The sequence below is a fragment of the Magallana gigas genome, chromosome 3, assembly GCF_963853765.1.
Source record: "Magallana gigas chromosome 3, xbMagGiga1.1, whole genome shotgun sequence".
Lineage (NCBI taxonomy): Eukaryota > Metazoa > Mollusca > Bivalvia > Ostreida > Ostreidae > Magallana > Magallana gigas.
The window spans coordinates 36099595-36127491 of record NC_088855.1 but is presented as its reverse complement, the minus strand read 5'-3'; the positions used below and the strand labels follow the sequence as shown (position 1 = coordinate 36127491).

General features: G+C 32.7%; 3 protein-coding genes across 4 annotated transcripts in view; 1 reads left to right on the top strand and 2 right to left on the bottom strand.

Annotated features, from left to right (window-relative positions):
* Window positions 1-2980: 2980 nt before the first annotated feature.
* On the bottom strand, window positions 2981-7589 carry LOC105334534 (polyadenylate-binding protein 2-B). Its single transcript, XM_011438029.4, has 7 exons — window positions 7273-7589; window positions 7006-7120; window positions 6812-6873; window positions 6115-6221; window positions 5295-5382; window positions 4989-5113; window positions 2981-3359 (listed from the first exon to the last, which is right to left on the bottom strand). The coding sequence occupies exons 1-7, from the start codon at window positions 7414-7416 to the stop codon at window positions 3323-3325; spliced, it is 678 nt and encodes a 225-aa protein (XP_011436331.1). The 5' UTR covers window positions 7417-7589; the 3' UTR covers window positions 2981-3322.
* Window positions 7590-7941: 352 nt separating this feature from the next.
* Window positions 7942-15756, top strand: LOC105334535 (uncharacterized). Of its 2 annotated transcripts, none has more exons than XM_011438030.4 (3): window positions 7942-8070; window positions 10172-14130; window positions 14230-15756. In XM_011438030.4, exons 2-3 carry the CDS (start codon window positions 10674-10676, stop codon window positions 14595-14597), a joined length of 3825 nt encoding a protein of 1274 aa, XP_011436332.3. In that variant the 5' UTR covers window positions 7942-8070; window positions 10172-10673; the 3' UTR covers window positions 14598-15756. The 2 variants fall into 2 exon arrangements, with proteins under 2 accessions (XP_011436332.3, XP_019925418.3); XM_020069859.3 differs by lacking the exon at window positions 7942-8070 and adding an exon at window positions 8126-8187.
* Window positions 15757-22485: 6729 nt separating this feature from the next.
* The window catches only part of LOC105341532 (ATP-dependent RNA helicase DDX1), a 98824-nt gene continuing 93412 nt past the window's right edge, over window positions 22486-27897 (bottom strand). The window contains exons 23-28 of the mRNA XM_034480004.2: window positions 27363-27435; window positions 25938-26010; window positions 24584-24626; window positions 23722-23820; window positions 23281-23401; window positions 22486-22727 (exon numbers count right to left, since the gene is read on the bottom strand). Coding sequence (XP_034335895.2) covers window positions 22606-22727; window positions 23281-23401; window positions 23722-23820; window positions 24584-24626; window positions 25938-26010; window positions 27363-27435 — 531 coding nt within the window. The 3' untranslated portion in view covers window positions 22486-22605. The remainder of the gene's footprint in view (window positions 22728-23280; window positions 23402-23721; window positions 23821-24583; window positions 24627-25937; window positions 26011-27362; window positions 27436-27897) is intronic.

Here is a 27897-nt window from a genome sequence, read left to right as displayed (position 1 = left end):
GTGATAGAAAAAAGCCCTATACCTCTTTGAATAGATTTCATTTGATAGTTGGAAAATTCTTTATTTAAAGTACGATATTTTTAAATACAATTACACTTGTAAATACCGTATTATTTTTAAAGATATAATGTTTATATCATTCATGTAGATATATTTTTCTCAGGTTGGGATACATAAATCCTATAAATTAATTTTCCCCTTTATTTATATGATTTAGTTTTGCATTAAAGTGAATATATTTACTTATATAGGCATCTAATGAAATATGTATGTATTTATTATTCCAAAACAATATTAAGGAAATTTTCTTCAACTAAGAAATTAAAAAGTCCCTAAGGGACTTGGGAAAGATAACTCCTACCTGATGAACTTTCATACCAAATAAAAATTTGTATTTATTTGTAACAATTTTCATTCAATTTTTTATGTCACATTTATTAAAATACATTTTCTTATAACATCAAGCAGCTTTTTCAGATGATTTGTCAACAGAGTAAGAAGATATGAAAATTACATGTTTTGGGGAAATACTAAAAAAAGGACAGGGGCGTACAAGGCGTTACATATCCCCCATTTAAAGCAATAACAAAGAACTTGCTCGAATGTTAATAAAAAATGTTTTCTTCGCATGTATACATTGTTTGTTATAAATTTTCACGATGCACGTTAATAATGTGTTTTCATTCTATAAACACAGGAAGTATAAGCTTCCAAATTGAGCCATACGACGTTTTGTGCCGAAATCTTGACCATTTACAGTGATAAATTGCAATATTTTGGTATGAATGGGTCTTGGTGCCATCTTAAGAGTACTTTTATTAAAAGGATAAGTTTTCATTCTTTTTTTATCATTAACTTATTAAAGTTGAGTCTAGACCCATTATGGGTCAAAATTAATATTTTACACATAACTTCAAAAATTGATTTATAATTGTTAAACTATAAAAGTTATTCACAATGAGAGGTATGTGTCAACGTAGCTCAGTGTGATAGGCGGAGGACTTTTAACAGTTTCTCCTGGCTGAGAGGGTGTTCGAATCATATGGGAGTTTTTGATTTTTTTTAATTCTGCGCATTTGTTTCCTTTTAGGTAAAACAATGTTTTTCGAAAATTTTATGTAATAGATATAAAATTATTTTGGAAAATTTTAGACTCTCCAGATAACAATAAGTTCTTGCCCATTCAAATAACGTTTAGTAAACAAAAGCAAAGTTGAAGATTGTTAGAGATCACGTTGTAATGTAAGAAAATATTCATAAAAATGAAAATAATAAAAATATTGTTAATGGCCAGATGATGCAGTTCTATATTACACATGTACTGACGCACACCTTCAAATGTAAGATTCCTTTAAAGGAGATTTACTAGAGTCGTTTAAAGTCCTAGGTGCGGGGGATTTGACAGGCATTATACGCTCTTCTCCTTTGCATTTAAAATATTTTTTAATAATATGTAGTGTTATATTTTTTATGTGTCTGAAGAAAATATCCATCATATGACAAACAATTTTCTTTCAATTTGTTAACATTTATCTTTTTAAAATTATATTACAAAAACATGAAAAAATTCTTTTAAAATACCTATAGTATCACTATCATCATTTTAATATTTGATAAGTGTATGTTTTGTGGTCTTCTATTGAAAATTGGAATAAACTGTGGGTGAATCGAGCCACCTTAAACTTTATCCGTCCTCACGAGTAAATCAGAACACCATATTGCATTGAACCTGGACCATCTCAAAGGTCTCTTTATGGACTCGATATGATTCATAATTGACTAATAGACAAACAGTTTTCTATATCGTATTACTTTTCATTTTTTTTTTAAACAATTAACGTCTTTTTTATTTAATTCGTCTTGTTTTCCTTACGTAGAAAATTGCATTTATAAGAATGTATTTGAGATCTTATTTTACATTATTTAAAAAGGCACAGTTACATAAAAATAACATCACGTACATACATATATTACCTGTGTATGTAATTGATCTAATTTCGCTACTGTTCAAATATTTTATATTTTAGACATTATTGGATTTGATCACCACCCCCCCCCCCCTATCTGGAAACAGTGCTACAGAAATAAGGACTTTAAATGTATGGGCGGGTGGATCAAATGACACCCTCTACTTTTAGCAATGAATATCATGCAACTCAATTTCAATTCTTCTGAAATTTGGGGGAAAATATAGAACTTCCCTACACTACAAGGGGTGTTACACTCACATGTCCAGTGTCACAAAGATCTTATATACCCTCCACTATTTGTGGCTAGTATTGCAAATATAATGCATTATCTCCATCACCTTTTCTTTCCAGCTAATGGTATGGAAACCATAATGACAAAACAATTGAACTTATGTTAGAAAAAACCCAAAACTTTATTGGTTTTAATTTAATCTTTATTAAGAAAACTAAAATGATTACATAGACAATTCATTCACAATGATGATCCAGTGTCAGTCCCGTTGCTCTCGTAGTCAGGTTTCTCAGGATTAAATGGTTGTTTCCTCTTTCCCCCGTTTCCCCATTGCTTTGTCTTCTTTTTTAATCAATCTTTCCCCATTTCTTTGTCATCTTTTTTTATCAATCTATTTTTTTTCAATCTATTTTTTTTTTCATTTTTTTTATGGGGAATTGAATTTTTTTTCTATTCTTCACTAACTATTTTTTTCTCATATCTTTTTTTTAAATTCCCATTTATAGTAAGATACCAGTGATTGAACCACTCCAATGATCATTAATCTGTTTTTAAAACCCACACATAAATGTTTTCCACAAACAAAACAAACATACATAAAAAAAAAAGAATTTTTACTTTTCAAAATTAAATGAAATTGGAGTGATTTTACACAGTATAGAAGCATGGCACTGCTCAAATAGCCAAGCTACGGCAATCTGCAAAAGAAACTAAGATATGAATAAACAAAAAAATGGTTACCATGGTTACTAGGCTAACCATTTTTGAAGGGTCCCTCCCAGGGGGAAACTTTGATTCTATGACAGTTATCTTTTTTTAATTCCCTTTTTCATGAAATTAATCATGGCGATATACACTGGACAAAATATTGCACACATGACATAAGTAAAAAATAAAATGGTTAGGGTCAGTATAAAAAAAAAAACCACCATCTACATACACCAATTAAAAAAATCCACTTTAGCCCTATAATTGAAGCTTACAGATATTCTATTTTGATCTCAATTTCTGAAGGTATGGGATTTTTTTAATCATTGCCAAACAATTGTATGATTTTCTTTCCCTTTCTTATTATATATATTTTTTTCTTTTTGTTGACTTTAAGAATATGATGATTGCTTCAGTATGGAGAATAGAACGCAGCTCTTCTGAAGCGACTGAAATGAGAAACACAATGAATCATATAAATATCTTTTTCTTGTCAATGTTTTATGACAACATTCAAGTACCGATTTCTGATCGCTGGAACAATCTACAATCTGCCCAATATATTGGGCTGCAGGGGTGTGCAATTACAAAAATTGGTTACTAGCCCAAGAGCTAGTGGCAGTAACAAAACTATTAGCCCATAGTTAAAAGTTACTATCCAATAAAATTCTTCAAATCAATAAGCTAAAAATGTATAAAGCAAAATAAATCCCCTACAAACAACTGTCAGTGATTTATTTTATTTTTCAATCAATCTATGGTTTAGCTGGTCCAGAGATAAGATTTAATCAAACGTTGTCTACCATGTCGTTTATGCATGGCCATATTTACAAAAAGGAATGAATTTATCTGGACAAGATTTATCTACAATGGAGCATTCAATCATTTATGAACAATTGTGTCAGCAAGTTTGACTTATTACCATTATTCAGAACTAAAATTGCACTATGTTGTAAATAATTTTAAGCTCTTTAATTTTTTCCTTTAGCATTGATCAAGCGATGTTTCATTAAAATCATCAGCAACAATCTCTCAATTATAATTGTCATCATGCAAGCAAATGATGATCAGTTTCTTCACATGTAATAATTATCATCATCATTTGGTCTATGTACATGTATAAATGTGTACAAATGCATATACATTCAAGCGCATAAAAGATCTTGATTTTGCAACAAAGATAAATCATATGTAAATTAAGTCAACTTTATATTGTCTCTTGATACGTCCAATTTCAGTGAACATTTGTACTAGCCCAACCTCTAAAATCGACAGCCCTTGGCATCGGTAATTGCACACCCCTGGGCTGGATATTTCTTTAATTCAGCTAAGTGAGATTAGAGCTTTGCAATTAATATCCAAAAATCATAAAAAATAAACATTAACTGGGGCCAAAATGTAATGCATACAACGGGCTTTAACTGTATATCAAAAACAAGATCTACTAAAACTGAACCAAAGTTATTCAAAGAGTTCCAGTGTATATCCATATGTGAACTTCTAGTATTCCTAAGGTTGACAATAATGATCAGCTGTTATGGTGGAATAAACATCACAAGTTTGTTTTACCTGTATTAAACGCCACTGACTCACCAGGCCAGGTGATGAACTATAGGCTATATACACATATTACTTCCATATAGCCACATATTACGTAAGTATGTAACAATTTCATAGACATTGCAATGTAATTGCAATTCAAAAAACATCTAATTTCGTTCAACTCAACAAAGAAATCCACAGAAATTGATATTCAGTGAATGAACTACAGTATGTGGTAGAATTCACAGTTTCTTCTAAGCAGCAAACAGATTGACAATAAGTATATTAAACTACCTTTTGCTCACTGCAAAGGGATATGTAAATATAAAAAGTTAAATGCTTTCTTTTGTGATTTATCTGGGCTATGAAGATAACAATAATCGCAGAAAAATTGTGACGTGCCTGCATGTAAACCATCAAAAACTGAAATTTCTTTAAAAAGTAAAAATCTTTTCTTCTGAATTTAGATTCATAAGAGATTTGATTTTTCATGAATAAATTCTTCACTTTCCTTACAAATTCCTTGCAAACCTTACCTTGGTCTCCGTGGTGTGTATGAACCGCCACCATAGGGGGAGCGGAATCTTCCTCGCGGTCGGAATCCCCGTGGTTTTCTGTTGGTTGAACTAATTCCAGGCCTATTGGTTCTCTTTGCACTGACCTGAAATCAGTTGTACCATTATTTTCACTAAATTTTTATAGTTTATATCACAGAATCATTTAAAGAAAAATAAAAGATTTGTTTCAAAAACATAAAATTACAATATGTAAGTAAAAGTTTCATGACACTGCAAGTTGTAAGCGGTATGAAACATTTACGGTATATATAAGTTATGACTGACCTTTATCTGCCTCCCTCTGAATAATGATTCATCTAGAGCTTGAGCAGTGGTTACTGAATCTTTGTCGGCAAATTCCACATATGCAAATCTGCAAAGGTACAATATCTATATATGTAATGAAAACTTAAATGGGATATCAAATTGAATAAAGATATAAAATTATGGTTTGCATATGGTGCCTGTACTTGCTGAAGATAAATTCCTATCAACAAACTCTTACATACCACTGTCTCTCTCTACTAAATATGTGCCAAGTACTGGTACATTTGTTTAGATTAGTTATTAAGTCCTGGAATGCAAATAACTTTAACCATTAGCCTTTATTAATTTTTCTTTCCAAATTATTTTGGATGATAACATTGAAACATTCATTCAATTCTTTGGTTTTCAGCAGAGTATTTAGAATGATAATTTCCAAGGGTTTCATTGTTCAGATGATCCAACAAATGAAATATTCATCAAAGTAACTTATGTGATTTAAAAAAAAAAAAACTCCATTGCTTTGATTTATTGCTAAAATTATGTTCCCTAGAAACCAAATTTTAAATACTCAATCCACAAACAGTGATGTCCATGAATCATGATAAAGATGCAGTAAGTACTGCGCTATATCCATATGGAATAATATATGCTGTCCTTTTTGCAAACCCTTAGTCATTAATATTTGGAAATCAACATTTTGCACAAAGCATTTGGTAAATGTATATGTTTTAAAACAGATGCAATAAATATCTCCATTTTTTAAAGTTCTTGTCCTTGAAGTAACACATCTTTATCAAATTGTCAGTAATATGTCATCAAAGAATGAACACAGACTTACCCTTTTGGGTGACCCGTAAATTTATCGCAAAGTATGGTAACCCTGTTAACAGAACCACACCCATGGAAATGTTGCTCCAACTCTTCAGCAGTTGCTCCATAGTCAACCTGCATGTATTGATGAGGAATTGTTAACAAAGATTGATAGGCATTGGGGAAAGAATTTTTATTAATAAACCTATTAAGGTGGAATAACACATCATCACAAAATGGCTGACCCCTGATCGAAACGACATTTTGTTCTATTAAAAAGGATTTTATGGACTAAAACATGAAACTTACTCCATAGCCGAGTGGATAAAGAGTCGGACTTGTGATTCGTACATCTCGAGTTCGAATCCCACAGGGGCTTTTGTTGTTACTTACTAGAATAATTATTTTAGATATTCATTTTTTATCCCCAAACTGCAAATTCTTGGCTTATTTGTACAGTTTATTTATCATTATATCTTTCATTATCAAAAAAATTCCTGTTAATTTGAGTGACCTTTCCAGGTGTGTTATTCCACCTTAATGCAATAGCAAATACAGTCTCCAAAAATTTATTATTTTAGAGATTGTACCTGGATTGAGGTTTTTATTGTTTTATAAACATTATAAAGCAAAACTATAGAGATTTATATTAGTAGAAATGTAGCTCTGATCTGATATCATAATTTGATGAAATGAAAGCAAAATCTAATGCAAAGTATACTTACATTACCTACATACACAGATCGGGCGTCAGCATCCATTTTCTCCTCTGCTGATGGAAAAGGGCCTGTAAATATAATAAACAAAGTACTCCCTCAATAAGAGAATTGAACCTACCGAGATATGTTCATTTATCATCATTTGTTTAAATAACTTTAGTAGAAATGACAATACATTAAATTTTCTAACACCAACTTACTAGCTGTTGTTGGTGAAGTCAGGTTCATTTGTGTATCAACCTCTTTCTGCATTTCTTTTAGTTTTTCAGCCTCTTCCTCCATTTCTCTGACCCTTGCTTTGATTGCCTCAAGCTCCTAAAGTATTCAAATAAATGAATTATTTAATGATCAAAATCATACCAATGTTAGCATTATGTAAACACTGCATGGAAAAGCTGACACAACAATGTAAATAAATATGCTAATCTGCAAAAATGAAATCCAAGAGTGCTTGCCAATTAACATACCGGATCGTCTGCCGTGGAATCGTCTGCAACACCATTGTCTCCCTCTACTTCGCCGCTCTCCAACAACTGAGCTTCATTGTCAAATTCATTATCATTTTCATGATCATCTTGAAACTGTTCAGTTTCATTATCTATTTCGGCCATATTTGTGGGTCTTGGTCGAAAATACAGGGACAATTAAATTGAAAAACGAATATCAATTCATTCCAAGTTTGTTATGTTGGTCAATAATGCATCTAAACAGACAGATTGTTTGAGATTGTAAGCAAACTTCTCTTCCTTGTAAATCCAATCTATCCGGCGTTGTTTACAATACTAATTTTATCTTTACTGTAAGGAGAGTTCCACCTTTGCTGACACTAAATACCGTTTATAGTATAATTTTTCTTTTATCTATTTTCAACGCTGTACACTTATACAAAAATCAAATGTTGTTTCTAATCAACAACTTTCAAAGTCAAATTATGACATGATAGCGTATTTTTTAATTATAAAATCGAATGCCAATAAATATATTTATTGTGATCATCATGATCAAAATGGAATCTTAAATCTCTGATATTTGTCTTTCATCTAATAAAAACAGTATTTACATATGATAAGTATATGTCTTTTTGTAAAATTATAACATCACAAAAACGACTACGTATATATTTTTTTACTGTCTTAAATTACCGTCTGCAATGTTTTAACCTTATATGAATCTTTATGGCAACTAGCCTTACCAATGTATTTTATTGCTTTTGACAACAAGGAGAAAGGAAAAGTGTAGTTATGTTCCTGGTTGGATGAATAATGGTATGTTAAACGCTTAAAAATGACAAAAATAAACAATTTTATTGTGTTTAATCGATACGTTGATTTGTATGAAAATTAAATGTTAATTTATGCAGACGGACATTTTGGATACGAAAGGTAGGCGACAAGGTTAGCCAATTTGGCAACCACTGTTGTCCATAGAGATTGACACTTGTTCTGATTATGTATGTTTCAATAACTCAATACTTTTTCAATTGAAGATATTTCATCCATTTACCGATTATTTGTGTATTGAATGCCATTGCACCATTTCTGACCTGAGCTCTTACAAGTTTATAGCCTAATTTTCATTGTACATTTTAATATATTGATCTGTTGGTTTAATATTTAAAAAAAAACCATTTAAACATAATAATAAAAAGCTGTTGTAATATTCTATGTTTTAAATTGTATGCCCACATTCTGACACGGGTTTGAAATTAACTATAACATTCTTGATAAGAATAGGACCTTAATAATAAAAGATTTAAAAAATATATATATCTGTCTATGTACACTCCAAGAGAACCCGGATATAATCAGTTTAATTCCCTACACAAGAAATTCATCTTTCAGGTGATTAATAACAAAGTAACGTTTCAATGATCATCTTATCTTTGATTATTAATTCTAAACATTTAGATTTTAATGTTATCAATGAACAAAACCTGGCTCCAGGGAAACACTTTAATTTATAAATTAATAGCAAGCGAAGCGAGCTCTAAGAACCAGTGTGCGCAGGAAAAAGAACGAGCTAAGCCTACAGTTCATCAAACAAAATTTTCTGTCTACGTCCCATAATGCTCTCTAATGTTTTCACCCGTGCTGCTATGCCAAAAATGGCCGACTTTTAACTCGTAATTTACGGTGTCTTAAGGTTTGAAGACACGTTTAGAGTAAAGCATATGCTTTGGCTAGACTCAAGAGATTTGTAAGTTGCTTCCATACCTTCGTATTGAGTCTAGATACGTAAACAAAGATGAACAAAGTTATGGATGACGTCACAGTGCTCTCGCGCTATATTTCCCGTGATAAATTTAGAGGTGTATCAAACATCTGTAATGTGTGTACTAGCTATTTCAGTATAGACTGCGATACATGTCTCATTTACATATGATTTGTTTTTTTCTTAATATAGAGATTATTTAAATATATACTAGCAAGAGCCATACTTTACTGTCATATCGATTCATTTTTAAGCTAATTGTGCATGCATGTACAGTAGGCAGGTAAGTATATGAGTATATGAGTAGGGAGGAAATAAACAATTATAAGATTTTTTGAACTAAATAAAAAGGAATAAAGAGAAAAAATAAACAGTTAAAAAATTTGTGTAGATATTGCATATAGTCAAACCATTAAATTCAAAAGTGGGAAATTACACACCTACAAACAGGAACCGGTCTCTCTCTCTCTCTCTCTCTCTCTCTGGTGAGGGGTAGGGGGTTGCGCTGTATGTATCATGACCATTAAAATTAGTACATTTGCCCCGGCATACTTATTGTAGAGAAATATCTCTCAAAAATTCTTTGACGTTCGTTGATACCTAAATAACACTAGGTTGACAATGATGCAAGGTATGTGTAATTCTTGCTGCGCTCCCCAGAACAGTAGCACCGTAAAACATATTATGTTTATAATTTGGTGCAAGATAAATAATTTGCTGATTTTCCTCAACAATAAAAGTAGCTTGTCATGTTGATGGATGGAAAAAATCAAATGGAATTGATCTATATGAAGCAATGAATTTGGATAATTTTCTACACCACATTGAAGATTAAATTCAACAATTTGATACATGTAACACAATTTAGAATTGATGCGAGTATGGTGACTTGACATCAGCCAGATATGTAATTGAGGGGATTCCACTCAACTGACTGTATCAGGGCCAAAGCATATTCAACTAGATTTTATTCTCCTGTAAAATTGGTTTAAAGAACTACTGTTTAAGGAATGTTAATAGTTCGATATATAAGAAAATTTATAGTATAAGCAATTGCAGTACCAATTTTTGCACAAAAATAAAATACTGAAATTTATAATGGTGCCTTCATTTAACATGAATATATTAATTTTTTTTTCTCTTAAATTAATACAGGTTGCTGAAAATGATCCCGACCATGGCAGACATAAACTCAATATACAATCACAGAACTTAGATGGTCAATGATTAGCAGATAAAGTGGAAACTACAGACAATCAGAAAAACAAACATGGAAAGGACACAGGAATTCTCTCATTCAGACAAGTCCACGATCAATCAAATTTCTTTGACATGTTTTCAAAGGCAAAGCAGATCTTAATTTTTTGAAAAGACAGTGAATGCGCTTCAACAAATAAATGAAAAGAGAAAAGTTTAGCTAACGAAATAAAAAACAAAACAATCCGAAAAAAAGGAAAAGGAAATGACTGAAACTTGTAAGGAATTTGAAATCCATTAATATTTTGTATCAGAATCTCATTTGCCCTGTGTGGAAGAAATCTAATCCAGTCTGCAAACAAAGAACATCTTCCATACAATGAAGGTGTCGAATCAAGATTTGAATGATAGGGTAACCAGACTGAAATGTTAATTTCAAGTTAACTTTTGAATTGTTAAAATGCATAATACATCCCAAGAATCCAGCAGCAATTGTCCCATAATACTCATGTCAGAATCTACAAAATCTGCAAATTGTGAAGAAGGTGACGAAAAATCTACTGCACCTTGTACCATTGATACCAATCATGGTTGTTGTTTCGAGCAAGTGAAACAAGAAGTCATACAAAATGATGATAGGTCCCAAAATCTGTCTGAAGAAAAAAACCTTGTGATTGGCATTATAGAGGAGAGAGGACAGAAAACTTTGACTGGTCAAGAAATACAGAATCTCAATGAGCTGGTCATAGAGTCTGAAAATCCCTCGAATCTCATAAAAACTGTAACAAAGAAAAGAGGAAGACCCAAAGGTGCCAGGAATGACTCTACTTGTATGAAATCCAAAACCACATTGCATAATAAAAAAGCACACAAAGAGGAGGAAAAAAAGAGGGGAAAGAAACTGTCCCATTCAGAGTTATCCAAGAAAAATACCGGTAATGTAATGAATAAATTTAAAGGAGCAAAAGAGATGCGAGTTCAGGTCTTGAAGTTGACTACAAGTCTTAGAAGTGACAAACCAGGGGATGAAATTGAAAAATGTTTGAAAAGTAGCCCAAATAAAGAAACTTTGACCAAAAGAAAGAATGCCACTAAGAAAAGCCCAGAATCTTCTTCTGGATCACCAAAGAAAAGGAAACAATTAGCACCTATTGACACCAGCATAAAAATAAAAAAAGAACCAGAGTCTTCAGAAGAGGACAACTTTGACAATGATCCAGACTATTTTCCCATCAAGGAGGAGCCAGGTTTATCAACACCAGGCAGAAAAAAGAGCAGAATAGGCAGGCCTCCAAAAATTGGAAGCCATCCCTGCAAGAAATGCCAAACCATTTTTTCCACAAAAAAGCTTCTCCAATTGCATCAGAAAGTTCACTCCATTCCCAAACAGTCATGTCGCTTCTGTGACTTTGAAGCCAAATCTTTAGTGGTGATGATGGAACATGAAGCCAAGCATACCAATGAAAAACCATTTAAATGTGATCATCCAGAATGTGATTATGCTTCCAAGTCCAATGTAGACTTACAAAGACACAAATCTAAACACTCTACAGAAAAGAAATACAAATGTCCTTATGAAAACTGCGACTTTGTAACCAAATGGCAAAGGAATATCCGTCACCATGTTCTGCGCCATACGGATGAAAGACCACACCCTTGCCATCTTTGTCCTCAATCATTTAAACGTATTCAAGATCTCAAGTATCATTTGTACCGACACAATGATGATAAACCAATTGCTTGTGATGAGTGTGATTTCAAATGCAAAACCAATTTTGAACTGAAATGCCATAAGCTCAAACACAGTGATGTCAGAAACTATGCTTGCACTTATCCTGGTTGTACTCAAAGAACCAAATCAAAAAGTGATTTGACCAAGCACATGAAAATCCACTCAGATAAGAAAGACTATATTTGTGATGAGTGTGGAAAAGGATTCCGAACCAGAGCCTGTTTATCAAAGCATCTCCAGAGACACTCTGAGGACAGACCATTTTCTTGCTACATCTGCAACAGAGCTTTCAAGGTCAAAGTTGCCTTAAGGAAACATGTGGCCTTGCACTCAGAGTATAGACCCTTTTCTTGCGAAATGTGCGGACAGAAGTTTTCAAGTAAATCCAATAAGAATGTTCACATGAAAACCCATGATTATTCAGACAGACCGTTTCCTTGTCCTGTGTGTCCATATGCAGCAAAAATCCAGAGTCATCTGTTGTCTCATATAGGCAGCATGCATGGAAACTCATACGCTTATTTTTGTGAAATCTGCAAGAAACCTTTCAAGAGATATGGACAATTAAAGGTCCACCATGTAAGGATGCACCCAGAGGTAGATTTTGGTAAACTAAAATCAGAGAATGCAGTTTATAAAAAGAAGATGAAAGATGGCATCATTGTGGATTATGCTCTCGATGAAGACACTTTGGTTAGTGTTGAGGAATGCATAAATTCAGTTATTACAGAATCCAAACAAAGCGTAGAGGAAGAAGAGGGAAAAGACTTTTCTTTAATGCTCAATGAAGTAAATCAAAGTGAAGACTCTAATAGCAAGCCAGATTTTTTGATGGTAAATAAGGAGACCAACATGTATACAGGTGCACCAGAGGTAGAGAAAAGAAAGAGAGGTAGACCAAAGAAACTAAAACCTTGCATTGAAATCCAAAATTTAGAGGTTAAACAGGAAGATATGAAAATTCAGAGTGATGCTGAAAAGTTGCAAGAAAATCTTGTTTTGTCTGAAAAACTGATAATCACTGCCGCAAATCAAGATATTAAGGATAATATTGTTTTGGAAAATTGGAATGGAGATGTCTCTTTGACCCCTGTAACCCCCAGTGAGTTGACCAAAGAACTCCAGACTGAGTATTGTCCCCAGCAGACTAAAGACACAATTAAAACACCTGCAACCCTTACTATATATAAAGGTGGTTTCAGATTGCCTCTGGCCACAAAAGGTTTCAAATTCAATTTTGACAAAACTGGCAAAAAACCTAAGTCTTGGTTTATGAATCCAGACAACATGCACAAGGGTGCAAGAGAACATCAAATGAAGTATTTAGCTAGGAAAGACACTGAATACAAATACTACTTGAGAGCACAGAGGAAGAAGATGATGGGGAGAAATAAGGTGCTGGAGAGCTTAGAAAGGAGGAGAAAAAGTGCTGCCAAAAGATTTGCAACATCTAAATCTACTCCAATAAAAAGACGACATGGGAAGGAGCCATTCAGATTCACAAAAGTAGTAGAAGAAGGTCATGGCAGTATTGGTAGAAAAAGAAAAAAGCAAACCCTGAGTAAGTCAAGTTCTCTGGTAGACAGCATTCCATGTCAGACACTACCAAAACTAATCTTCAAGAAGAATCCAGATCAGCAAGAAGAATACCAATGTTACCAGAAGGAAGATAGAAAAACAGATATTATATTGCAAAGTCAGATGAATGAAGATGAAGAAAGTACTTATGTTGAAGAGAGAGATGATGGAATAGTTTTGCCAGCAATTTCCGTCAATACCAAAGAAAACCCAAAGGAAAGTTGTTTCCAAAGTAATATTAGAGTGTGCTTTAAAAAGAAGAAGGGGAGACCAAAAACTAAAATTGTAAAGAAACCTGTGGAAATGAATGGTTTAAAGAAATTGTCAAACAAAAAGTCCAAAGTTACAAAGAAACCAGTTCAGACCACAGACTTAGCAAATGTCAGTGGTCCCCAAAAAGTATTGCAGGTTAAAAAGAAGAGAGGAAGACCTCCGAAAAAGAACAAGCAAGAGATTGATACCTTGAATAATTCAAAGACCTCTCAGGAAAATTTAATTACCTCTTCTAATAAAGTTGGAAGGAATTCTAAGAAGGCAAAAGTGGTTAAGATGGCCAGTATATGTAATTCTGTAGCTGGAAAAGGAAGAAGAGCAAGAAAGCAAAAGGGTAATGCATTTACCTTCATGTTGTTTCATTAAACTGAATACATTAATTGACAATATTTTTTAAAGATAATATTAATTGTTATTAACTGTTTTTTCATAGATCCTTTTGTAATTGAGTGGGAAACAGGAGAACAAGAGGATTCTATAGCACCAATCAAAGTTGAAGAGATAGATAGAGAACTCTCTTTGGTGGAATCAAAACCTGAAATGGATTTATTACCCAAAGATGTGTGTGCCAGCAATGTAAGTACTGATATTATTTTACCAGAGAGATTAACAGTTGTTGATTCCACCACAATGGAGACCATAACCAGTATAAAGTTGGAGCCCCAAGAAGAGGCTGGGAACTATGGAAACAGCAACGATGGTTACCATGATAGCAACCCCATCTCAGCTAATGCACAGGAGAGACTTCCTGATGATATGTTGGTAATGAAAGATTATGTTGGTGAATTTGGTCATATCTAGATAATCTTGATGGGCAATATATTTATTTGATATGTAAGTGTTTTATGTGGTGTTGTTTGAGGTGTTTTTGCAATGTTTTTACATAATTAGTGCTCAGATATTCTTTAACTTTTGTCTCTCTTTCACTGTGTTATTGTTAAGAGAGTAACTCCTTAAACTTACATCTACTTGTTACTTCAAGTTTTCTGATCAAATCATGAGATTGATATATTGCACCATATTTTTTTTATATTATATCTCATTCCATATTCATTCCTGCAGCTTTTGAGTGAATGTGAATTTTGAAAAGTACTGTAATCTCTGTTACTGACTGAAACTTTCCACTCTAGTTGAATCACCGTAAACAATATTTGTCAGCTATAGGTCAACAAGTTAATATTTATTTCTAGTTTTTTTTTCTTTGTTGGGTTATAAATGTATAGTGAATAATCTGTGGAAAAAGCATTGTCGCAAGAAACTTTTTTTTTTCAATCTGTTTTCAAATATGATAATTTCTTGAGGAATACATACATAACCTCTGTGGAAGAAAACATTACAGGTGAGTAATGTGGCCCATGGACCTCTCCTTAAAAATACAAAGCTTTAGTACTATTGTTTATAATGATTAGGATGTAGTGCTGTGTATTTGTTCTTTTACTGCAATAATTGCTTTAATATAAAACATGTTGATTGTGTCTGTACATTGTGTGGTTTTATTTAAATTTCTTTTTACTGTAGAAGATTGTGCTCCAAACGAACAAATCAATCTTTATGTTATACCTATGTGCAAATTTTATTTTATATTATACATTATTTATCTCAAAGATAGTTTATTTTAATTCATGATATTTTAACTTACATTATATAAAGAAATCCAAGGCGTGCATTTTTGTTTGTTTGGTGTTTTTATTGTCTGGAATATATTATTATGTTTACATATGTTAGCTGCTTGTTTTCTTCTCTACATGATCTGAACATTTTACTTGGATGCCCAGTTTTCCTGTACTTTATTTATATATTTACCAGTAGCTTTGGTAATGTAATTGCATAATTTTATTTTCCATATGGTATAGACTCTACCTATTTGTGTAGAATAATTCGGACTGACCTAAGATGGTAATGATTTATCACAGGCAGTTTTACTGTAGTTAAAGGAGGGTAGGGGTCAGCCCCCCCCCCCCCCCCAAAAAAAAATCCCATAACACAATAGAATTCTGCAGAACCTATGTGATGTCAAATTACTGGTTCCATGCCTATTTCGTGTATCTCTCAGTATTTTTGTTTATATTGGATTACCTTATTAAATACCTGTAAAAAAAAATGCTAATTTTGTGTTTGCATGCATTTTGAAAAGTTCAAAGAATTTTGATGTTAGTTCTTTTTCTATTATACATATATTTTATTCAGTTTTATCAGTATATAATGAGGGGTGTGTCAATGAAGAAATCTTGTATTTATTTAGAAAATTGTTAAAGAGTGAAAAAAAAACCACTTGCCAGCCAAAAATTATTTTAATCACAAAATTGAATGCATATGGGCATTTTGGGGGTATAAAATGTTATAGCAATTTTTCATAGAGGTAGATTTTGCCAAAAGAAGACCTAGTTCAGGGCCTAGTATATTGCAGGTTTTATTTAGGCTTTTATAAAGAGAAAGATTGGCAGTGAACATGCCAATTTATAAGTTATTGGTTTAATTACATTTGTAATATTGATTTAATTTAATATTATGTCCTAATTGTTTACAATATGTAACCATGTGTAAATGTATTTTGAAGTAAAGTACCGCTTTATGTTATGTTAATGAGTTGTAAACTTCTGTTGTGCTTTGATAATGAATAAATTCTGTGTGTTACAATGTCGTTCAATTTATCTGTTCGTGGAAGAAACGGGTAAATTGTATTATTATCCCCTCGCGTAACAAAATTTAAATTAAAAAAAAAACAATATGCCAGGAAAGGCATATTTAGCAAGAGTTATTTCTCTTTGACCACTATATTAAAGGCCATCAGGCTCAATTTTCATCACAAAAAAAATGTTATTTTACCAGTGAATGAGCAAAACTTAGACCAACCAACCCCTGTGCTCGAGGCAGGGAGCAGTTGATAAAGATGTATAGGGATCGCGAATTATTAAAATTATAAAGCTAAAATGCATGTATATTTTTTCCTATATAAGATAATAGTTTATGGCTTAAAATATCACCGTTCTTTGATCACCAAGAGGGTCACTGGCTTTTGCATTTGATTAAATCCTTATTAACCATGTTAAATGACAACAGTTGCTTGTTTACCACATTGTCCTGTTTTTCCCAACAATTATACTTTCTATGAATCTCAGATTATGGATAACGGGAAAAACTGGGCTATCTGAATCCAGTATCTGAAAGAGTTCATGCTGCTGACTGTTTAAGTTATCACAATTCAATATATAAAAATTATATAATCATAATAGGCCATCATTAAAACAAAGCGTTATCACAAGCAAATAAATATAGTTCTACAATGATCCAAACACTATGTGGGACACATCGGCGTTCGGCTAGTAACCCAAAGATCGCTGGTTCACGCCCTGTTGTGGACACTCGATGTTGTGTATTGTGCCCAAAGACAAGGCACATTGTCTACATTGTCTCAGTCCACCCAGCTGAAATTGGATACCGGCTTTTAAAAGCTGGTAGTTAGCCTGCCATGGACTGGTGTACCACCCACGGGGAGTCAATGACTCTCATTCTGTTAACACCACGCAGACTGGGGATACGCATCGGCATAATGCGCCTTCATGTCACGGAGAAGGATTTGACTAACCAAAACTATCAATATAATTATACAGGTGTTTAATTTTCAGGTAACCAACAAACAATAAAAAAAAAATTCGTTCTTTTTGATAAGCAATCGCAGTCAAACAGAAAAAAGAACACAAACAAAACCCGCATATCTGTTGTCATAACTTTGATGATAATTTAATAAATATTCTTTTTTGAATTAAAGATAATACCTGAGTAACTAAAGGATATCTCTGTAGATGTGAGTCAATACACACGCGGTTTATTAAGAAATTCAGGCTGGTGTCTTCAAACATTTTTCATAAATATAGATCTCTTATATTGTGGAATGTTTTTTTTTCTTCAGGAAAGTCCGTTTACATGGGATCATTAAAGCCCCAGCTGTCTTGATTTGGCGTCACAACCAGTCACGATTTGGTCTGAGCTACTATGCTGTGGGAGAACGCAAAAAGGATCGTGTTATAACCCGTGGACTCATTGATCCACCCATAATGATCGGCAAGAGCAAATGGAATCTGACAACCTTCACGAGAAAGTTTTAACGATTTGGTGTTTGTGACATCGACAAGATTTATAAAACTTGTTCCTCCGAAATATATTTTTTGCTAGTATAAGTAGTTTTCTGTAGAGGCATCGCACTGGTTGCTCTAGATGAACTTTGATAAACGTGTTTAAGTAAATTACTTGTCAGATTAATAATTATTTGAAATCTTGTCACTACGAGACAGTTCCACCAAAAGTTGTTATATTTACAAATAAATGCTGGCAATTTGCGTCATCACTTAGCGTCGAAAATTAAGATTGTAGATCCAACTTAAGCTTATGTTGACGTCTTTTACACCACTGTTAGTTCTATATAATACGGGATGACCACATCGGTACCATGCCAGCTTGTTTTGCAACATTATGAACCTAATCTATTGTTCTTGGTGGGAAATCTCGGGGATCAGCTACTCGATTTATTTATATAACGTCCTTATCCTTGATCAAATGCAGCAAGGTCGTGAATGGACAATATGCGATTGTTGTTATTCGTAGTGCAGTTCCTGCTAATCTTTAAATGTTCGTCCAGTATCCCTTATAGAACGGTATTCCGCATGCAACAGGATAATAGGCGATATGATTCCAAAGAACAGCTGTAGTAATTTCGGGTATTATCGTAGCATAACCTTAAAATTTGGGTTACCATGCGTATATTTTACTCAAAGTTTCCCGATTTGAAGGTCGTAGATCGTGGCTTGAGTTATGAATGTGTGACTGACCTTCAGCATGAATCTGATGCTACTTTCCCACTAACACGATTCGCGGCGCGATTGGAATCGCAGTCTTAATCGTAGGGTAATCGTAAAATCGCATCAAATCTTACCAGATTTTGAGGTATGTCGTGGCAATTGTGTTTATCGTAGAACAGTTATGTTGTCTACGAACAACATGATTAAATGTCAGTCGTAACTATTCGTTATCATCGTAGCAGATTTCATTACATCGTTACTAAGCTCAGCAAGTCGCATTTTATCGTGCCTTTCACCCAATCGTGTTAATCTTCAGGATCAGTCTTGGGGAGACAAACATTACGCTGCGGTGGGTTCAGTTGCGATGTGTCAAAATGGTCAGTCGGGCTAAATAGATACCTGTATATTGTTGGGCCAAATCGTAGCTAAAATCGTGATCATCCTCCAGCTTGATCTTGAAAGAATCATCGCATATTGGTTCATGACGAACGTATCATAACATATATACAAACGCACTTGAACGTACATCAGCGACCCTTATCGGGGACTCGTGTCATGATGATCAGATAAGATCGAGACCCAATCGCGAGTTTTATCCGGACAGTCTTATCTGAACGTATTTTCTCGTACCTAAACGGGCGGTAAGATCGTGACAGATCGCGTCATCTGAAATATGTCTATCGTAACAATACTAAATATAGCATATATAAGTATGTATCAACTTGCATCACCTCGTACGTAACTCTAGAATTATAGAGAATTTCCACGATCAGTTACGATTTGTCAATCGTAGCGTTCGTATCTGATCGTACGACAGGGGAACCTAGCATTGGCGTTATTTTGCAAAGATATATTATTATACAATTATTTAATGCTTGAGCAGTCGATAGACCCGAATATTTTTTCCGAGGTGCAGGCAATAGATCGTACTGAGCTGTTCCCTGCACCAAGGGAAAAATTCGGGTCTATTGACTGTTCAGGCATTAAATAATTGTTTTATTACCTAATTCCGTTTTTAGTTTTTTGTGTTCACAATTATAAATAACATAAGGTTTTCATACCATTATGCATTCAGGTCATTGTTAATCAATACCAAGATGACCGAAAAGATAAATTTTAAGAGCAATAGTAAAATAAACATTATAGACTTATCTTTTAATCAAGTAGCAATTAAACTTTTTTCTAAAATACGTTGCCGGTCCAATAGATCGCAGTCTATTGACCGGCGGTCCAATAGATCACAGTCTATTGACCGGCGGTCTAATAGATCGCAGTCTATTGACCGACAGTCAATAGATCACTTACAAATCTGAATTCACATACAAAATAGACGAAATTGTTTTATACCTGCCAGTTGGTGAACTGTTTAATCAATATCTTAGGAACCCCTTCTTGGACAAGTAACAAACCTTGTGCAGCAGAGAGTAGATGACCTCTATTTGATTTGATGTCTGAGATTCAAGGTCAAACTACTATGGACAACAAAACTAACTAAAGACCCTTTCCTTGACAGACTTGGTACTCCGTACTCCCTATAGAGTAGATTTCGATTATTAGTTTTTTTTAAAGATCCACGAGACGTTTCTCGATTTTAGATATATTTCCATGAAATTTTTATTTATTCGCATTTAACCCTGTTTATGCCAAAACATTCAGGGTACATTACCACGCTATTTTGGATTTTAAATAGTTTAGATTTTCTTTATTATAACATGCAAAATGCAATTGCCTGCTTATGCTCAAATCAGAATAGTGTTATATAAAATGAAATTGGGAAAATGGTGTAAGGTTACCTATTTTGGACGTAAAATGACATTGTTCTCTTAATACATGTATGTAAGGAATTTCAATGCTCAGTTTTTTGGTGAAATAATTGACTATGTTCCATACCACTAAATGTGCAAGAATAGTCCTATCCACACTTTGCAAAAGTTGTTCCCCTTTGCGGGGTCAACCCAAAGGTCAAAAGGGAAAAAGCAACTTTTAAAAGCAACCAAATATTTGGGCGTCCTCTGAAGAAATCTCGTGGGATTTGATTTATTCCTTCGATGTGTGGGTTGCCCCAACTTGGGGCAATTAAAATTGACAGCGAAAACGAATTTTTTCATGTCAAATGACGAAATTAACTGTAGTTCGATCTGGAAAGTCAAACGAATGACAATGATCTAGTCTCTGACATCTTGCGGAAAAAAATCCCCGAGAGATGCAGTAACTCTTATTTTCTTTAAAAAAATTGCATTTTGAATTGTGGAATGTCTCGTTAAGAAAGATATCTTTTCACTGGTAAGAAATAAAAAGATGTCTTATTAATACAGAGATCTATTTTTTTTTATATTTCTAGTTTATACAATTTGAAGATACTTTTACAACCATTTTTTAACAAAACTGGGGATTGATATGTGAAGTAGACTCTTAAGTAGAATCCTAATAAGCAATTGATGATTCAAATGCTTTTATAGTGGTTAAAAACAGTGAAAGACATGCGCAGATCCAGAAAATTTGTCGAGGTGGGGGGTGTCCGACAGTTATTTGAGTTTCGGGGGGGGGGGGGGGGGTGGTTCCGAGGCATATTTTTGGTATTTATAATATAAATTTAAGGAAGTTTGAACTTTGCAGGGGGAGGGGGTTGTCTGAACCCCCCTCCAAATCCTTTAAACTAAAATATAAATGTGCATTGAAATACAAAATTCATTCATGTTAAAAAGAAATATCATCCAAAATGTAATTGATTTATTCTGGCAGCAATTACAGAGTAAGTCAGAAGGATAATCCTCTCCATTCCATAATACGCTAAAAAATCTCATAAAATGACTGCCTTGCAGCTTTATTCCTGAAAATCATGATTTTTTATAATCCCACCCCAAGCAAAACAGCTTGTTTGAAATGTTACTCTCTTATTTTTAACAAGAGAAATACATCATAAAATATTTTATGATTTCTGAGAGATAAGAAAACCATAACTTTTTCAAGAGTGATGTTATTTATCTGGTGAAATCTGTCAGATAGCTGAAATCGGACTCTTGTAAGTCTTATTTATGTGTCTGAGTTGTTCAGTATCTAAGTACTAAACAGTCCGTCTGGGAGAAAATCAAGTCATTTCACTGATTGCTGAATCATATATAAAAACAAAAAATTGGTTTTTCAGTATTCATCATCGATAGGTTGCATTCATGTAATGATATGCTTGGTACATGTATTACATGAAAACAAAGCTATTTATTGTACCAGTGTTAAATTCTTGTAACTGAAATGGATTGTAAATCCTTAGATATAACTTTACAAAAATAAACTTTTGATTGCTGATAGTATTTTGGACTTACATGTGTCCCTTCCCCTTATGATATACAGTCCTTTAGGAAAATAGTTCATGATCTGCAGCTAAACCGAATTGAAGAACCAAAGCTTCTTAACAGCTATTACAAAGTGCAATTGAATTGTCTAGAGCTTTTCTATTATTGAGATCATCATGTCACAAATTAACAGTACATCTTTACTTATTAAATCATCTGAAAATAATGTGCATTGAACTCAAAAAAGAGGTAGACATGGATTTCAATATCAAGAATTGTTGCATCAAAAGCGTAGTGACCTTTATAAAAGTACATTTCTATTTTAATAACATACTGTCTGCTAGTATGCCAGATTGTTTCTTTCAAAAGGAAAGATGAAAGTATTTTACATATCTTACAAATTCAATGGCAGCTTTTTATTGGGAGGTCGAATTTTGTAGAAAGTCTTAAAAATTACCATTACTATTCACACAATTAAAAATACTGGAGGAAGAAAAAAAGATGAGAGGATAAAACATACTTAAACAATAATTAAAGACTCTTAAAAAAGATAAGAAAAAATGGATGGCAGAACTATATTTTATTGACCTCTCTTCGGAAAACGTGCATAAGCATTTTGGGGTATACAAATGGCCTGAATTTTTTTTTTTTCTTATTGATTTTTTATCAAAGACTGCAGTAAATGTCAAAGTTCTAGCAATAAAATGTCATGAAAACAAAAAGCTATCGCTGGGCAAACTTTCTGTACTTCAGATCAATAAACGAAGTCTGAGCTCTCTTCTCCAGTTCGGCCAATTCTTTCACTGCAGGTGCCAGAGAAGCCACATGTCCTTGATAGGATCCACCTTGCAAAAAGATTAAACTATTTAATACTTGTTAATCTATGGTCTGAGATGTTTGTAATCTGACCTAGCAAAAACTTAATTTACACAATACTGTGAATCAGCGAAAAACAAAATGATAATACAGAGAAACTTGATACAAATAGGATTTCTCTGGTGTAAAATGTCAGTTGTTTCGAATGATATTTTATCTGTCATAGTGATAAATTATTATACTTGACAGAAATTTTTATTTTTGATCAAATCATGATTAATGTACATTTATATCGCAATCTGAACGAAGATAGAAGTGCAAGAGGAATAACAATGCATTACATTAAGAGTCATAATCAAATGTTGGAATGTAAATCCAAGTAATATATGCAAGATAATGATTAGAATCTATTTTTCCTCCAAAAAGACTATACAGTTTATATGTTTTCATTTTATCATTTTCTACAATGTAAGCAAAAAGCTTTAACGAAGATATTTAAATCTATTTAATGAAATGCTTTAATCAGGAGAGCAGATTTTCCTTTATTTAGTCTGTGTATCTGTGATAGACCTTGGTCTGTACCTGTATTTCTGCGCTTCTGTCCATACGTCACTTTGCCGTCAAACTCATTAACCGGGACCTTCATGCTGGGATCGACCTTGTCGATGGTAATATCTAAATGTTCCTGTACGTCTGAGAGTAGCTTGAAAACAATACCAAAAAAATAAAAATCGAGGAAAAATATGCTTATTAGTGCTATAAATGGCAGACATTTGCATTTTACTGAGATTATGATTCCGAAAGTCTCCTCTTAGCAAATGAAGGAAATAAAAAAAAAAAAACTGCTCTCAATGAATATGGTTATTTTAAGAATGTAGTCACACTTGAAGGCTTGAACTCTAATTTGCCTTATCTGTTCACAAATACAGGTCAATAAACCATTAAGTAAAAGAGCCCCAGTTAACCCACATGCTGAATATATGCCTTACAGGAATTCTACAGAGAAAACTACCTTCAACCTACCTTTGGTTCATCGTACCAAATACAGCAGCCGCCATGGTCAGTCAGATTTGTGTTGTAGCAGCCCCGTCCCTTGGTGTTGCAATTTGAATGGTACCATACCTATCAAAACCAAAAGACAAAGATGCATGCTGAATTCATATGCAATTCAGTGGCTTAATTGCTAAAAGCTGTAGCTTTCTAAAAATTTGGGATGATTGTTAAAGACCTATCTGTTTTCAAATTTGGAATACTGTTATTTTTTCTCAACTATTTAGCTTTGGGAAAGATAATACCCATATTTGCTCTAGTTGACATTGACATGAAATGTAAATTTTTTATTTTATGCAAGTACTTAATTCTCGGTTTTTCCTGTATTGAATCTACATGTAATTACAAAATATGAAATCTAAACATCCAATTTTTATCAGTTTCATTTAGTTTACATCTGTCAGAAAAAATAAAAGCCAGGTAAATGTATTTCAATCCACAAGGTGTGCTTCTCATGAATTTATATTGATATTACAGTAATTCCTCATGTTTATATAATTAGGAATTAACAGCTTTGTAAACATCTTTTTATTTTTCTTACAGTTTAAAATGTTATGATTCTCTACTTTGGTAAATTAATGGCATTTTTTATTTGAATATTATAATCCGGCCAATTTAAAATTTAATACCGATAAATTATTTCGAATGATGTGTTATTTTTTTATGAAAATTCTTTGATTGTGAGTAGGAAAAATAAAATTTGCTGTTGGTTTTTCCATTTTCTGAGAATTTCCAGTAGATAATTTTCAGGTTTGTAGCAAATTTCAATTTTATAAATGCATGAGCATATAAATGGTATTGTATCCCTATCTTTTTGCTGAAGAAGATAACTTACCTTTTCCTTTACTGTAGCAACCAAAGATATAGCTAAACCCATCCTGTATGTAGAAAAAAACAATCATTTGCTGGAAATTATTTTTCGAAAATACGGAAAAGCATTTTCCCCCCCATTAACTGAAGTAATTACTCTCAAAGAAATCATCATAGAACAAATGAGGTCGAGGGTATAGTTGGAATTCAAGTGGACAGAAATATTAAACCTAAATAAACCTCTAATCACTTTTTTCTTCACATATTCTTGTGTTCAAAAGAACTTTATTACTTTCTCTTTAATAAGTGTCTTTCCCCCTGAATTTCTCATGAAATTTTACAATGTGCTTATATAGCAAAAAATCCTCAATCAGTCAATGCAATTTTGCAACTCAGAAAATAAAAATACATATATGTATTTATAAATCAATGTCTTAAAGACATATATGTACTTAAAACCATAGCATCAGAAACTGTCAACCAGCAAAATGGCCCTTGTTAATTTTTTAACAAGGAATGTAAGACAAAGGTTTATCATAAGCAGGAAGAACTATAGATAAAACACAGATGAACCATATTTGGTAAATGCAGCCATGAAATGGACATGAATGTCATGGGATAAGCCATTATCTGTCTGTTGCAATGACGAAGATGACACTTGTACCTTGTAATCTGTGTGTAATCAAGTTATAAAAATCTGGGCTTTACTTTGCATATCAGATCAGTTAAATGAGGTCATAAAAAAGAGAAAAATCTGAAGCAACAAAATCAATAGTTGAACTAGAAAGTCTTTTATTACTTCTCACGGTTCTTTTTTCCAACTGATTGGATAAAATAAAATACTGACGACGGACACTTCTTTTGCTCCAATCTAAACTTCCTTGATTGAATTGTATATATTAAGTGATGCAAAACCTTAACTTTCCCCTTCAAAAGCTAAAATCAGCAGTGATTGAATAAATTTTACTTGGCAAGTATTTTGATTTCATTAATTATATTTGTTGACAATTGTCTACGTCCAGTTTTTTATATACAGTACATGTTTACATCAACTACCAGTGGTTGGAAACAGCTAATATTTCTTTTATAGGAGAAATGACTGACATAATACAAAATGTACATTGCAAATAATTCACGAACAAAGAGGCTTAAACCTGATAATGAAAAAAATTTATAAAAAAAATTATACACATAAAAAAATTTCTTATAAAAAAAGATTTTGTTTTCTTGATTAAATGCTATTAATTTGCACATTACATTATTAAATACATTAAATACAACATTTGACTTAATAGCTAATCCATTAACTAGACCATAATGCAGCAGGATTTGCTGACTGCATAAGCAAACTGTTAGGCTTGATCTACAACAAGCTTTACCGTTCAGCTCTTCCGACTCTGCCAATCCGATGGATGTAGTTCTGTTTTTCGTCAGGAAGCGTCACATTTATGACTAAAATAAACAAAAGGACAAATGCCCATTACTGCATGTACCAGCCACAAAGCATTCTCACATGTCTCCTTAATCTGTCTCTGGGACAAACATTTACCAAAAGAGCAGATTATTGGTGTAAACACTAAGCTTATTTTGAAGGTAGAATGTGCAGTCTATGTATTCACATTTAATATTGTTTTTTTTCTATGTTTTCACTTTTAAATATTGTATTTTTTCTATAGATCTTAATAAGTTTAAAGAAATTTATCAAACCTGCTTGGTAAAATTTTTGGCTGGGCTTTTTAATTTTTCAAAATAATTTTTTTTAAAAACCAATTATTTTAGAAAGATCACAAAAATTACACCTGCAAAATCAGTCCCTTTCCAGAATTTGAGGTAAACGAAAATATTTTTTGATGGTTAACATATACAAAACATGCAAAGTGGAAATGCATCATGGAAGAGTACAAGAGATATGATCCAAATGATTTTTACCCAAACGGCTAATCTTGAGGTTGATTCACCTGCATTTATAACGCATTTTACACATAAAAACTTCAAAGAGATTTTCTGGAAAATAGTGTACACTTAATTTATTTTTGATCAGCCAGTTTTGAAAGTTAATATAATGGTCATTGCTGGAAAATGCTTAAATCACCAATTTATATTTTTTATTCACAAGTTCTTTCCAATAAAATTTGTTTTGTGAATATCATCTTATATAAAGAAACAAATGTTAATTAAATGATTATGAAAAATACTGAATTCTTATAAATGCACATATATGAAACAGAAACATTTTTTAAAAGCATGCATAAATTATGAATATTGGAGTAAAAGGAGTTTTTAAAACTCTCGATTCCGATTTCATTGTTTCGCTAGTTGTTATCTTGCATGAGGAATATTTATGACCTGTTTGACAGACCTACCTTGGATCTGTAGTTTTATATTTTTTTTTTGTTTTTTTTTTTAATATTTTTTTTTAGCAAAATGCACCTTTCAATCTTTTTCTGCATAATATCTAACTGATTGACATATCTTTAAGTCAAAGAAAATTGGTAATAATGTTAAACATGACAAGCAAAAATCAGATCTTCTTTTTAGAATCCTACGGGGAGTGCCAAGGCAAGTAGGAATTCAAGAGGAGTGGTCAACTTTTTTTGTTAATAAACCTTTGGATCATGTATATTGTAAACAATATTTGAGGAAATAAAATTAAATTAGCTATCTTCTCCAATAAACCTCCAACAGATTTGTCCAATAATTATCATGAAGCCCTTCCAGTACTTCAGAGACCTCTAGCTGACTTTTCAAGACTACTGTCCACGGATTAAGTGTATCAAAAGGTTAATAAAGCATGTGTTTCCTACCATAAGGCAAACCATTGATGTCAATTCCTCGGGCAGCAACGTCTGTACAAATCATATAGCGGACTTTATTATCCTGAAAGAAATCAGAAAACAATGGCAGCTAGCTCCAAGTTCTTCAATGCTTCTAAGAATTTGTTAATATGGCCAACCTGGGTTTCCAAATCCCAATAAGTAAAATACGTACAGAACATCTTCACTTTGAAAAAAAGTATATTTTCATCACATATATGAAATCTAAAACCAACACCAAATAAGAGGACCAATTTTTGATTTTAGAATTGTCTAAAATTTCACAGGAAATACTTTTCATCAATTTTCAATGGATAAGCCCCGAAACTGTTGTTTCATTTTTTTAAAACTCATTGAATACCAACTTTTGTTGATTCCATTGTTGAGATAATCAATGAAATTAAATTTTCATTCAATTGCAATATCTAATGACAGATTTATTAAAACAATCATTGGCCAAAAATATCAGTATCCTTGAAACTGTTTTTAATACTAAATCCTCAAAATTAGATGCCCTGGTTCATGA

What these genes read in the sequence shown, in the direction of transcription:
- LOC105334535 (XM_011438030.4), top strand. Translation starts at nt 10,674, where the DNA reads ATGCATAATACATCCCAAGAATCCAGCAGCAATTGTCCCATAATACTC. An exon ending in AAGAGCAAGAAAGCAAAAGG is followed by an intron (nt 14,131 to 14,229) that starts GTAATGCATTTA and finishes GTTTTTTCATAG; the next exon opens with ATCCTTTTGTAATTGAGTGG.
- LOC105334534 (XM_011438029.4), bottom strand. Translation starts at nt 7,416, where the DNA reads ATGGCCGAAATAGATAATGAAACTGAACAGTTTCAAGATGATCATGAA. An exon ending in GATCTGTGTATGTAGGTAAT is followed by an intron (nt 6,222 to 6,811) that starts GTAAGTATACTT and finishes CAATACATGCAG; the next exon opens with GTTGACTATGGAGCAACTGC. An exon ending in TTTACGGGTCACCCAAAAGG is followed by an intron (nt 5,383 to 6,114) that starts GTAAGTCTGTGT and finishes GTACCTTTGCAG; the next exon opens with ATTTGCATATGTGGAATTTG.